The sequence below is a fragment of the Coptis chinensis genome, chromosome 9 (assembly GCF_015680905.1).
Source record: "Coptis chinensis isolate HL-2020 chromosome 9, ASM1568090v1, whole genome shotgun sequence".
In the NCBI taxonomy this organism is placed as follows: Eukaryota; Viridiplantae; Streptophyta; class Magnoliopsida; order Ranunculales; family Ranunculaceae; genus Coptis; species Coptis chinensis.
This window is the reverse complement of record NC_141464.1, coordinates 69,278,493-69,291,920: the sequence shown is the minus strand read 5'-3', so window position 1 is coordinate 69,291,920 and position 13,428 is coordinate 69,278,493. Positions and strand designations below refer to the sequence as shown.

Here is a 13,428-nt window from a genome sequence, read left to right as displayed (position 1 = left end):
TAGTAGATGTTATAGTTGATTTAGTATGTGTTTACCTGGTCACGGAATGGGATTGCCTTCTTTTTACCAAAATCAAATTCCTTAGGATTATAGTGAATAGTGGAATCAAATAAGGGAAAAAGAAAAATCTTCAACCTGAACAAATGAACAACATTTGTTAAATTCTTTTATATTATCTGCTATAATTACCTTAGCACACGCCTTTGCTAACCTATCAAACGTGACATATTTATCTCCAGAGATATTGAAGATTTGATTGCGTGCTTTCTCATTACCAAGAACCTGAATAAAGGCAGTGGCCAAATCCTGTAACAATTAAATAAAAATAAAATAAGAAGTAGTTATAGCTGTAAATTTGAATTGTACATTATACTTGAGATAAAGATTTTAATCTTTTAACTTTAACATGGCCAAGTTGCGTTATTTGAACCCCTGAATTGGACTGAAATTGACGCACCGACTTTCAATCTTTCCGAACAAGAAAATAATGTCCTCGAAGCATGTCTTCTGCCATAGATTGCATCTGAGCAGGACAACTGTGATTGTTAAGGGATATTTCCCTAACGTAAAGGCTCTTTAGTGTATCTATTGAAAGCTTAAATATGAGAGTTGTCCATTTTGCCTAGGACTTACTTTGCAGTATCATACTCAAAATAGATGTTATACTAAAATCCATACTTTCCTATAGTTTCCAAAAAAAATGTTTTTTTGCATAATTTGGTAGTTAATGCCCTGTTTTATTTAATGATCTTTTCTTATACGAAAAGCTTACCTTATATTCTTTTATTGTCTTTTCTTTGTTTTTGTAGCAATATACACAATAGAGTTTCAGAAAAGAGGATTACCTCATACTCATATATTGCTTTTCTTGGATAATTGTTCCAAGCCCAAGACTCCTACTCAGATAAATAAGTTAATATCAGCCGAGCTTCCTGACCCAAAAGATAAAGTTGCGTATGCAGCAGTTACACAGTTTATGATACACGGACCCTGTGGAGATAAAAATCCAAGCTCACCATGTATGTTGGAAAATAAATGTTCTAAACACTATCCGAAGGCTTTCAACAGTGATACTACAATTGATCACAATGACTTCACCGTTTATATGAGAAGAAACAACGGTCGTAAAGTCACGGTTAAAGTGTTTGATAAGACTGAGGAACTGGCCAATAGGTGGGTAATACCACATAATGTCGATTTGTGTGTTAAATTTCAAGCACACATAAATGTTGAGCATTGTAATAAGGCAAGGTCGATAAAGTATCTTTTCAAATATATTAACAAGGGCAAAGATAGAGCCACTACTTTTATTGTTGAGAATGTCGCAACAGATGTAGACACGGGGAAGCAAATCATTCGAGATGTGGACGAAGTTGGACGTTTTCTTGATTGTCGTTATCTTTCTGCTTCTGAAGCATGTTGGAGATTATTGAACTTTGAAATTCAATACAGAGACCCAAGCATAGAGAGGTTGCCATTTCATCTTGAAGGAGAACAAATTGTCTACTACGGTGACAATGATTTACCAAAAGAAGTCATCAAACGCGAGAAAGCTTCAAAAACAAAATTTACAGAATGGTTTAAAGCCAATGCCATGTATCCATCTGCTAGAGAACTTACTTATATGGAATTTCCCACTAAATGGGTTTGGCAAGTCAATGACAGAGTGTGGACTCCTAGACGGGGAAAGGGTAAAAGAAAGATCGGCCGTGTTTACTATGCTCACCCTACATCAGGGGAGAGATTTTACTTACGGATGTTGCTTAATATTGTCAAAGGTCCTAGAAGTTTTGAAGAAATCAGAACAATCAATGGAACTATTTATCCTACTTTCAAAGCAGCGTGTGAGGTAACTTATGAAATTTTGTTTTCGTATATCATTATAATTGTTGGATCTTGGGAAGTTAAACAACATAATCATGTCAACACATAGTTATTTCTAGATGAATATAATTTAAATGTCATTTTTACCATGCTATATTGTTGAATTACTGTTTACCAAAATATAATTTAACTGTTTACCACACACACACTGACTGACTCATTGTACTAATATAAGCTTTTACATCTTCTAAATACTCAAAAGGGAGACAACACACTTGCATCAGCTTTAGGTGGTTCGACTTGAAAGCCACATTACCAGAGATGAACCCCATAGCTGGGTATTAATTGAGGAGTCTAAGCCACTGCACATTATCAAATGAATATCCTAATGGAAGGAGTTCTATTGAAGTCTACGTTGACATTTTGAAGAGTCACCACATATAATTACGAAAATATAGATTACAGGCATAGAAGATGTATACAAGCTTTTTATGGTGTCAACTGTTTACATAAACTTAGTATCTAGGCCTAAATTAATTAGAGTCTTCTGTCTTCACAATGAGAAATATATAAAAAGAATGTAAAGAAGAAAAAATAAAAGACTCACCGGAACATATGAAGGTTGCAACTTGGATGTAGTCAAATACCTCCTAAAGTAAGGAAAAGTGGAGGTGAAAGCCATTTCAGTCGGTACTCTCCAGGTTGCCTCCATTCCTGTCTCATGTAAACCATGGTCTTACAGGCTATTCAAAAGTACTAGAGAGAATGTTTTGCACATTACACACATAAAGTTCTTATTTCAATATAGAGAGAACAACATTCATATATAATGCAGAAATAATTGCATGTAGAAGAAGTAGCAGGATTCTAAATCAATGACCGCCAGCGTGCATCTTGGGATTCATGCACTCACAATGAACATGATATACGTAGAAGAAACCAAAGCAAGTATGGCCTGACGCATATGTGGAAGTAAGTTAGTAGTGTTCATCCATACCCCGGTTTGGAGCTGTTGATTGGCCCTGCTGACAAGATGAAGGCCTACCCCGGTCCTGTCTTTTGTAAAAAGATTTAGCAAGCTTTTTTGGATTATGTGTGTTTGCATTGGTGGGGGTGATGTCTGTGGGTTTCTAGAACTTACCCTACCTTTAACCCAAAACTCGGGCAGGTTAAGGTTGAACTGAGAAAGGCAGTCCATCCGCTCATTAGGTCATCACTCATCACTAAGTATCCTGTTGCTTCCTTTGGCGACAACACATTTCTTTTAGCGGTGGAGTCATGACAACAAAGTAAAATAAAGTAAAAGGAATAGATATGACAACAAAACATGGTAAATCATGTTTAGCTGAATTTAGTAACAGAAAACAGGATTTCTTGCAAGCAAAAAAAAAAATTCAAGTAGAACGGGTCACAAATGTAAGTCTATTTATAGGCGGAAACTGACAAATGTGTGTATTAATGGGGAAAAAAGGAAATAGTTTTCATTACTTATTGCTTGATTAGCAATAACCCGAGCACATGATGTCTTCCCTAAGGAAATAGTGTTTGATTACTTACTGCTTGATTAGCGATAACCCGAGCACATGATGTCTTCCCTGTCCCTACAAGTCACATTTCCAAGCTTAAGCTGCTTTAGACGCTAGATAACTAGAAGGAAAATTTTAAATATATATAGATTACTGTTAAAACATGAAGTTAAATTAAACTGGTAGCAGTTATTGGAGGGAGTAGGGTAACGATTACAAAACATTTGCTAAGAGACTTTCGTGCCAAGATTTCATCTCAAGAGTGTGGATAGGTTGGCTGAGACGGTGGAAGCACTTTTGGAGGAGCATACTTAATCCGACAATAAAGAAAAGGGACTCTCCTAAAACTTTTACAAATAAACTTAGGAAACACATACACTTAGATTTGTTTTTTCCTGTTGTCTATTTTGAAAAACTCCTGAAATTAATATATGCTGAATTTTAATTTTAAACTATACATATTTAATTGTTCAATTAAATTTACCTGCCAGGCACTAGGTTTGCTTGATGATGCACTAAAAGAAGCTAGCGGATGGTTATGTCCTAAAGCATTGCGAGAGTTGTTTGTGACGTTAATTTTGATGTGCGAGATATCATTTCCTGAAAAACTATGGGAAAAACATCACTAGGCACTAGGAGATGACATGTTATTTCAGTATAGAAGAATCAATGGAAATCAGACATTGATTTTATCAGAGGAGAAAATAAAGAACTACACTCTATGCGAGATTGAAAAAATCATGCTCAAAAGAGGTAAAACTTTGGCAAAGGTCAATGACTTCCCATTTCCAAATATGAAAGACCAGATGCCAACTGGTAATAGACTGATCGCAGGAGAACTTGACTATGATTGTCGTTCACTACGTGATGAATACGTTAGAATGCATGAAGTCCTTAATACTGAGCAGCATGAAGTATTCCAGTTAGTCATCCAAGCAGTATATTCAAAGAATGGAGGTGTATTTTTTGTTTACGGCAGTGGAGGAACCGGAAAGACGTATCTGTACAAAACTATCATCTCAAAGCTAAGATCTGAAGGTAAAATTGTTCTTGCAGTTGCCTCTTCTGGAATAGCATCACTACTCTTACCAGGTGGGCGAACAGCACATTCTAGGTTCAATATTGAAATTCCTACCAATGAAGAGTCGACATGCAAAATCTCAAAACATGAAGAACTGGCGAAGCTAATACAAAAAGCAGATCTTATTTTATGGGATGAAGCTCCAATGACTCATAGGCACGGATTCGTAGCTGTCGACAGAACTTTAAAAGACATAATGGATGAAAATAACAAATATTTAGGCGGAAAAACATTTTTAATGGGTGGAGACTTCAGACAGATTTTGCCAATTATTCCAAGGGGTAAAAGAGGTGACATTGTTGACGCTTCAATAAACAGGTACCATTTTGAATATATCAAACAATCTTAATTTTATCAAATAATTCATTTAGTAACCTTGAACAATTTTTAATTTTGCCATGTTTAATTCTATTTGACAGATCTAAAATCTGGGGAGAATGTAAAGTTTTTCATCTGACTCAAAACATGAGATTAAAAAGTGACAATGTTGATCCAGAAACAACTAGCTCTATAGAAGATTTCAGCAAATGGGTTCTAGATCTAGGAGACGGAAAGTTGCCAGCAATTTCTATGGAGAACGATATCGAGCCAACATGGGTACAGATTCCAGATGATCTTCTTATTCCTTAATCAGAAGACTCAATTAAAGATATTGTTTCAAATATTTATCCAGATTTTGCAAACAATCACGGTTTTGTAAAGTACCTCAAGGAAAGAAGCATCTTGGCCCGCAAGAATGAAACAATTGATGAAATCAACTCATACATTATTTTATCACTTCCAGGAGATTTACAGAATTACTTGAGTGCAGACACACTTTGTCCTATAGAAGGTTAGCACGTTAAAAAAAGTAGTTATATAAATAACTGTTTTTAACTTTTATTATCTTATTACTTCGTTGTTTTACAAGAAAGTCTACTGAACAGGGGCGTTCTCTTTCCTACTGAAATTTTTGAATACTCTTCGCTTTCGGATTACCAAACCATAACATTGAGCTTAAAGTTGGTGTTCCTATAATGTTAATGCGGAATTTGAATCAGAGTGCGGGGCTTTGTAATGGAACTAGGTTGATTGTGACAAGGATGGGATCCAAAGTTATTGAAGCAAAAATTATAACAGGTAAGAAAATACGTGATCTAGTAAATATTTGGAACTTTACAATCATATAAGCAAATTCATAATTACAGGTACAAACATAGGTGAACCTGTCTATATTCCAAGAATTGTCCTATCTCCAACTGACACAAAGTGGCCGTTTGTCTTCAAGAGGAAACAATTCCCCATCAAAGTGTGTTACGCAATGACAGTAAACAAGAGTCAAGGACAAACTTTTAACCATGTTGGTGTTTATTTACCACGTCCAATTTTCACACATGGGCAGTTATATGTTGCTGTTTCGAGAACGACAACTAGACAGGGGCTAAAATTTCTAATCAAAAGCGAAGATGACGAGCCAAAAGGATATACACAAAACATTGTGTATAAAGAAGTTTTTCAAGCAATCTGAGGAAGGTACTGTATTTCAAACAAAAAATACTTTATGGTGTTTTTTAACTTTTTAATAACTTATCCTTACTATGCTTTTGGTCTTCTTTAATGCAGGAGAACCTTATAGGGGATATTAGGTAGTTGATTTACTCCAAGAAAGTTCATTACAACTTCTATGTTGCTTTAAGTGGTGTAGCCTTTTTACTTGGTTTTCTATATAAATTTTGAATCTACCATTATTATGAAGTTAACTATTTTGGTGTTTATATTCTTTGTATTTCCATTTTTTTTGTTTTCTCAGTGGTTATTTTGGTCTGTTGGAGACGATGATATATTTAATTATCAATGTTTCTTAACCTAAACAAGAAACACAAAAGGATTGTCTTAGTTGCTTAATGACCAGGTCTTAGGTGATTCCACATTAGATATTGCAGTTGGAAGACTTGGAGGTGGTGGAGAAAAATCAGGGTTTGGAAGCTTGGTTGATTGCTAACCTGTAGAAACAAGACAACTTAAAATAGAAAGAGATGCCAACATTTTAGGACTTGACATCCGAATAGAAACAAGACAGCTTAAAATAGAAAGAGATGCCAACATTTTAGGACTTGACATCCGAATTTTGCTATTGAAATGTTCAGTATCAAATTATTGACGACATGTGATTCATCCAAGAGTAGAAAATGTAATTTACCGACAGAGCAAAAGGAAGAAACTTCGTTTAAAGGACATCACAGAGCATGATAGCACCAAGGCCATATTTATGACAGTCCCAGGCAAAAGAGCAGCAGCAGCAGTTTTGCTGAACCAACAAGGTTTAATTAGTACATGGAGCAGCAACCTTTAGGAAGAAAAAGCTAGAGGCTGAGAGGAAGCAAGAGAGGTTGTTATGCTATTGGCTCAAAGCTTACAACTGGCAGCAAGTATGAATACGGCACAAATCACACCTGAATGTCCAACTTTATCAGACTCGGACACAAAATTATAACCAACAGAATCTCTAACTAAATCTTACAGTAAGACTCTATTATTGTTAATGTTTTTTTAGGACTCTATTACTATTAATGTTTATCTGTTCAACAGAATCTCTAACTAAATCTTACAATTTTAATAGGACTCTATTACTACTTACAACTGGCAGCAAGTATGAATACGGCACAAATCACACCTGAATGTCCAACTTTATCAGACTCGGACACAAAACTATAACCAACAGAATCTCTAACTAAATCTTACAGTAAGACTCTATTATTGTTATTGTTTTTTTTTAGGACTCTATTACTATTAATGTTTATCTGTTCAACAAAATCTCTAACTAAATCTTTCAATTTTAATAGGACTCTATTACTGTTAATGTTGTTTTTTAGTAGGACTCTATTACTATTAATGTTTATCTGTTTTTCTACTCAATCAGTTCAATAAATCAACTTAATACTAAACCTATATAAATCCATCACGATTATATAACATAAAACACTAAAACAAAAGGAGCCTACCCTACAAATTCAAAGGTAAATTCTGAACTATTCAAAAGTACCCTACAAATATTGTTTTGCCTTTTTTGTGTATGCCATGACCCCAATTATTCTTACGTCTTATCAGTCCTATTTGATGTAAATCCTGCTCGATTGAATGCTTGAATTTCAAATAGTAGCAGTACTTACAAGTTTATTTAGCAACACTAAGTTCGTATATCTTATAATGATTGTTTATATTTTTCCAAAATTTGATTGTCTAAACAATTAGTTACATTCTAGAATCAGTAAAAGTGGATGATGGTGGATTGATACCAGTGAAAATGCAAAGTCATCATGAATTATTTTCATAATTATTGATTTTGGTTCCTTTATTTTGTTTAGGTATCGAGTTGCGGAAGAGGCGAGCACGTTAGCAGAATATTGCAAAAGGTATGATAATGGGTTCTTTTGATCCTATAACTGATTTATGATTTAGTAGTCAAGAATTTATTTTCATGCAATTAATTGTATGAATATATATTACACAGTTTTATTGACTACAGTTACAATCACAACATTGAATTAACTTTATATTATATATGAAACTCATGCTTCCGTTCAACATAAAATTAGAAAACTATTAATGGGAAGCAACATAAGGCACATACACAAGGTCTTTTAGCTTCTAAGTTCTAACCCCAGTAACCCATACATCAAAACGTTTAATAATCCATTTTGGATTTTCTTTGATTTGATATATTTATCGATTTTGTTTCTAGACTTTGATTGCTCATTTTTTCCCCCTTTTATATTTGTTTCATTCAATTGAATGATGTATCAAAATTTTGTAGCATTGCTTACCATAATAATACACCATTGAACGTTTTACTTGGATTTGGTTTCAAATATGGAGAAGTCATCATTGTACTTGGATTTGGTTTCAAATATGGAGGGCTTTTTTTGTTTATTTATTTATTTCAAAGACACCATATATTGTCAAATAGTGTTGATTAACAATAGGTTCATGCCTTTTATAACACCCCGTGTTTTTATTCTTTTATTTTTCCTAAGAATAATAATAATAATAATAATAATAAAGATAATAATAATAATGAAAATAATAATGAAAATAGATAAAACAGATATAGGATATCCAACGGTTACGGATAAAAGTCCCGTAAGTAATAGATAAGTGTTGTCCTTGTTTTTCGGTGAGTTTTCTCACATAGAGTTTTTGAGGGAAAAACACAGCGAGAGTTTTAGAAAAAAAAAAGAGAGAGAGTTTTACTGAAAAGGTTTTGAACGAGGAAGATAGTCTTTCCGCACGACAGTCGACGTCGATCTTTCGGGGTATCGCTTTCGGGAAGCTGTTCGGTTTTAAAAACTGTGAGTAGATACTTTATGAACTTCTTTTATAAAAAAAAAAAGAAATTTCTCGTTATTTGTTGGATACTGGAAAATGGTCTGTGCTCATACTGTGTTTTGATACAGTTTCGATTTTTTCTGTCTTTTTTCTATCTTTCTCTCCTCTGGTATAACTATTGAATTTGGTTATATGTTAGCATAGGGATTTGGTTAATAACTGAAACTCTGGATTGAATCTGCCGGAGCTCGGAATAGAGCGTTAATGGCGGCTTAAGTTAAACCAATAAATCGTTCTGATTATATATTTTTTTTGTGAGTTGGACTATTGTGGTTGTGATTGGAACTGTTAGGGTTATACTTGGTGATAATTGGTTGTTGGTGTCGCGAGAGGGGGCTGTTGAAGCTCTGGAGGAGTGGTAATGGCGCCCAAACCAAACCAAACCGTCCTGCGTTTTTGTTGTTTGAATTAGTGTTTTTGCTTGGATTTTTGTTGTGAGATTGTTGTTGGGTTGAGGTGGATGTATTGGTGGTCGATTGGGTGCTGGAGAGGGGACGATTGGAGCTTTACAGAGTGTTAATGGCGTAGGTCGTGACTTTTTACAGTATAATAGAATCATGAATTTTTGGTATAGGTACATGCATGGGGTTTTTCTCCATGAACCAAACTGCTGGGTTTTTGTTAGATATGGATGGCCGGTGGTGGCTGTATAGGCGGTGGAAGCGCTGGTGGAAGTTTTGTGAGGAAGGAGATGAACAGTACATTTCGATTTGGGCTTGGGCCAAATCGTGGTGGGCTTATATGTTTTAACTTTTGGATTTTTATTTTTTTGATTTAAGTTTAGACTATGGGCTTTAGGCTTTGGGCTTTTGGGGTTAGATAAGTTTAGACTGATTGACTGCTGTTGACCCTTGGCAGGTCAACTTTGACTTTGACCAGGGTTGACTTTGACTAGGGTTGACTTTGACCAGTTAACCCAATTTGACCTTTTAACTCGGATTATGATTTGGGTTATTAGGATAGGTCTAGGGCTATTAGCATGCTTGGCTTTAGGCTAAAACCGTTATATATACGTGTGTATGTGTATTAACTACTATGTGATATTTCAGTTTTTATGATATGCAACGTTATAACACTTGGACATCAATCTAATTAATAACGTTTAAACAAAATATACATGAATCAAGATACTCTTTCGTTCTCTGAAATAATATATGCAATAAAGTTCTATAATGCGTAAACAAAACTTATGGCACTCTTTTAGAACTCTCTACGCCTTAAGTTTTGGAATTGAGTTTTATGACTACTGATGTCATATATTAGGTGGGCATTTATTGAATGTGCCATAAATGGCCCGTTAGCGTTATATATGAATGACCAGATTGTTTGGACTGCCCTAGAGAGGAACTAAGATATTCGCCTTGCGGGTTAGTGGTATTAATTTGATTATGAGAGTGTTTGGGTTTTCTTTTGAATACCTAATATAATATCTACATATGTTATATAGAAGTTCTAACTTTCTTTTGCAGGAGGATAGGACTTAATAACATTTTGTGCAGGGACGCGGTCCTACCCTTATACTGGCAGAAATGATATCGGAAGTTTTAATTCAATGACTTAGTTATTAAAACAAGTTATTATAATGAGTTAATAAAATAGAAGTCTTGCTTGGGAAGAAACTATGCCGGTTGAAATGACGGAACTACCTGTCTTCCAAGCTGAGAATGATTCAGTAATGGGAAAATATAAAGTGATTGTTTGGATAATTAAAGTATGATAATGTTTATATGTGGTTAGTCTACTCATACCATCAAATTCCATTTTGTTGACCCATGTTTGTTTTGTTTTGGCAACGTGGGTGTGTTCTTGGGAACATAGGTGGAAGGCACTGGAACCGCGGCGTTTGATTTGGATTTGATCTGGAGCAGTCCGGGAGTTTATTTTATTAGGTCTGATATTTTGGAAGTATGTAATAACGTAGTTTTCTTTTCATATGACATGAAAATACGATGTTGAAGACCTGTTATTCTTAGAGTGGTTTGATGTTTTATTGGGACGGAAGATAGACTTTTTTTATAAAGTAATAAAGAGAATTTTTGGAGATTATTTTTGTTGTTAAGATTTTTTTATGATGTGGGTTTTCGGTTTTGGCATGTGTAGTATCCACCCCGTCATAGCTTGGGTTTTTAGACAATTGAATATAGTGATGTTTGAGATATTTATATTTCAAATATTCATTTTTTTAATTGTTTAGAAATTCGGGCTGTGACACCTTTATGGTTTATCAGATTGTTAGCTTTGAATATTAGGTTCATTTTTTCCACTTTGAAATGTCTGATTTGTTACACAAATGTGTCTCAAGAGCCAATATTGATTATGTATGTACAACGGTCAGCGCTGTACAAGCAAGTTTACTCTTTCGACATGATCGTCTCAAGTCTGCATATATGATTGTTTGTCGATGTACATGTAAAGATGCTTGCACAATAGTTCTAATTATTTCTAAGTTAATCACTCCAGTATGCAAGGGTAATGGATGTATATGTTAGTATATTCTTCAAGGGTAATGCAAGCATCCATTACAGTTAATCACTCCACCTGTGAAAAAATTTTGTGTGTAGATCAGTTATGTAGTTTCTGAATTTTTGCATGATTAGTCACCATTTGGTACGAATAATAGTTTACCATTCTATCTATGTGGGAGCATTGGCTATGTTAATTTTTTCTTGGCTGGTAACTTGGCACTTTAAAGTACTTTGAGTTAAATTGGTCGTGTTCACGGTATGTAGCTGATAATATATTTTTTGTTATACTTTTCATATTTGTTTCGGCTATGTTATATTTGTTTAGGATGCTCAATTTTGGGTTTCACCACTTTGTTAGTTGGTCGGGGTATATAAGAATACGAGTATATTATCTAATCAGATCTGTGATTATTTATTGGTATAACGTGACTAAATAATGATACATATATATATATCCATGTATACTTCTCAATAACCTGAGCTATGTTTGAAAAAATACATGGATGAAAGGACTAATTTAGAAGCACTTTTTATGCTATAGAGATTAGACGATATGGTGAGGAAGTGCAAAACTTTGGACGAGCTTAACCTTTACTCATCATCTTGCAAAATAATAACACGAGTAAGCAAAATGTGGATAGCAAGGTATAAAGAAAAAGTTTTTGGAATTAAGATGATATTGATTGATGAAAAGGTAAAAGTTATTTGATCTAATTTTACTATTAGAGTCAAGTCATGATATGTTTTCAATATATTATTGTTTGCAATTTATTGTCATTCTTGAACATAAACAGTTTACTATCTCTCTTAAATTTTATCCATAAATATTCCATTAATAGCATGTTTTTTCCCCTGTATTATCTAACATATTTGTATTAAAACCGTGTCATTACAGGAAAATCAAATTCACGCTAAAATCGACAAGGAAATCCAAAACTCCTTTGAAAAAATAATCAAACAAGGAGAAATTTATTGTTTTGAAAATTTTGAGGTTAAGGCAGCAAAATTTCAATATGAGCCGATGAGGGCCAATTTCACCATTTCCTTTAAAAAGGATACAGTTGTAACTGTTTCAAAGGAAGATGGAAAAAAATTCAGACAATACAAGTTTTCATTTGTTGATTTTGAAGAATTCATGCAAAAAAAAGAAGACTACGTCAATGCATTCAACACAGTTGGTATGTTACTGATTGAATAATGTTATTTTCCAAAAAAAAATTATGTACTAATATTAATTTGAAAAAACCAGATTTTATCGGACTTTTGACAAAAGTTTCAGCACAAAGCCCGTATGGTTTCAGGGAAGTCACACTAATGAATGAAAGGTAGCACACAATGTTTTTTAATTTAAAAAATAATTTTTAAACATAATTACTTTATTTTTTTGTAGTGACTATGAATTTTAATTACTAATTATTTTTACAGGAACTATGAAATCAAGATTGCTTTATGGGGTGAAGACTCCAAAAGATTTGCAAACCTAAAGAATTCGGATAGAATTGTCATTGTTATTTTATCATCACTATATATGAAAAGAATTGGAAGTATGCAAATATTTTTATATCCAATTTGATCTATTTAAATGATTTATTACTAACTATTATCTAATCTTATTATTTCTTTATATATGTGTTCAGGGGCTTTTTAAAAAACAATGATCTGCAACTCAAATATATTTGAATTTGGATATACCTCAATCAAATGAGATGAAAAAGCGGTAAAATACTATAAAAAGCCGGCTTAAGATTTGTGAATGCATACTATATTACCGTACTAATTTTTTCTCATCATCATGCATATGTAGTTTGAGTTTGAAAAGAGAAATTAAGGTTTAGAAGCTAAAGTTATGAGTTATTGCTTATGAAGCTAAATGCTTTTAAAATGGCCTATATATTCATATACCAATAGCTCAAATAGTGAATAAACTGTTTTTTTTTTTACTTCTTTTAGTAATATTTATGCAAACCAACTGTTTTGATGCAGATTTGATACCGGTAACTTTAAAGTACATTTTGAGGTAGACAAAGAGGGTGAACCTACTACAATTTCTGAACTACTTAGTAAAGACAGGGTAACCATATCTGACCTAATTCAATTAGGCAGAGATAGATGCAACCAGGTTAGTCTGAAATAAAGATTCTGGAAGAGATTTAAAAAAAAAAAGTAT

The 13,428-nt window shown here is 33.6% G+C and overlaps 1 protein-coding gene and 1 long non-coding RNA gene across 2 annotated transcripts; both read left to right on the top strand.

Annotated features, from left to right (window-relative positions):
* Nucleotides 1-406: 406 nt before the first annotated feature.
* On the top strand, nt 407-5,938 carry LOC147477662 (uncharacterized). Its single transcript, XM_086586052.1, has 6 exons — nt 407-419; nt 810-1,849; nt 3,980-4,749; nt 4,851-5,028; nt 5,472-5,550; nt 5,619-5,938. The coding sequence occupies exons 1-6, from the start codon at nt 407-409 to the stop codon at nt 5,936-5,938; spliced, it is 2,400 nt and encodes a 799-aa protein (XP_086442178.1).
* Nucleotides 5,939-12,273: 6,335 nt separating this feature from the next.
* LOC147477661 (uncharacterized) lies at nt 12,274-12,799 on the top strand. Its single transcript, XR_015207615.1, has 3 exons — nt 12,274-12,439; nt 12,511-12,586; nt 12,687-12,799. It is a non-coding gene; the product is annotated as an uncharacterized LOC147477661 (long non-coding RNA).
* Nucleotides 12,800-13,428: the final 629 nt, after the last annotated feature.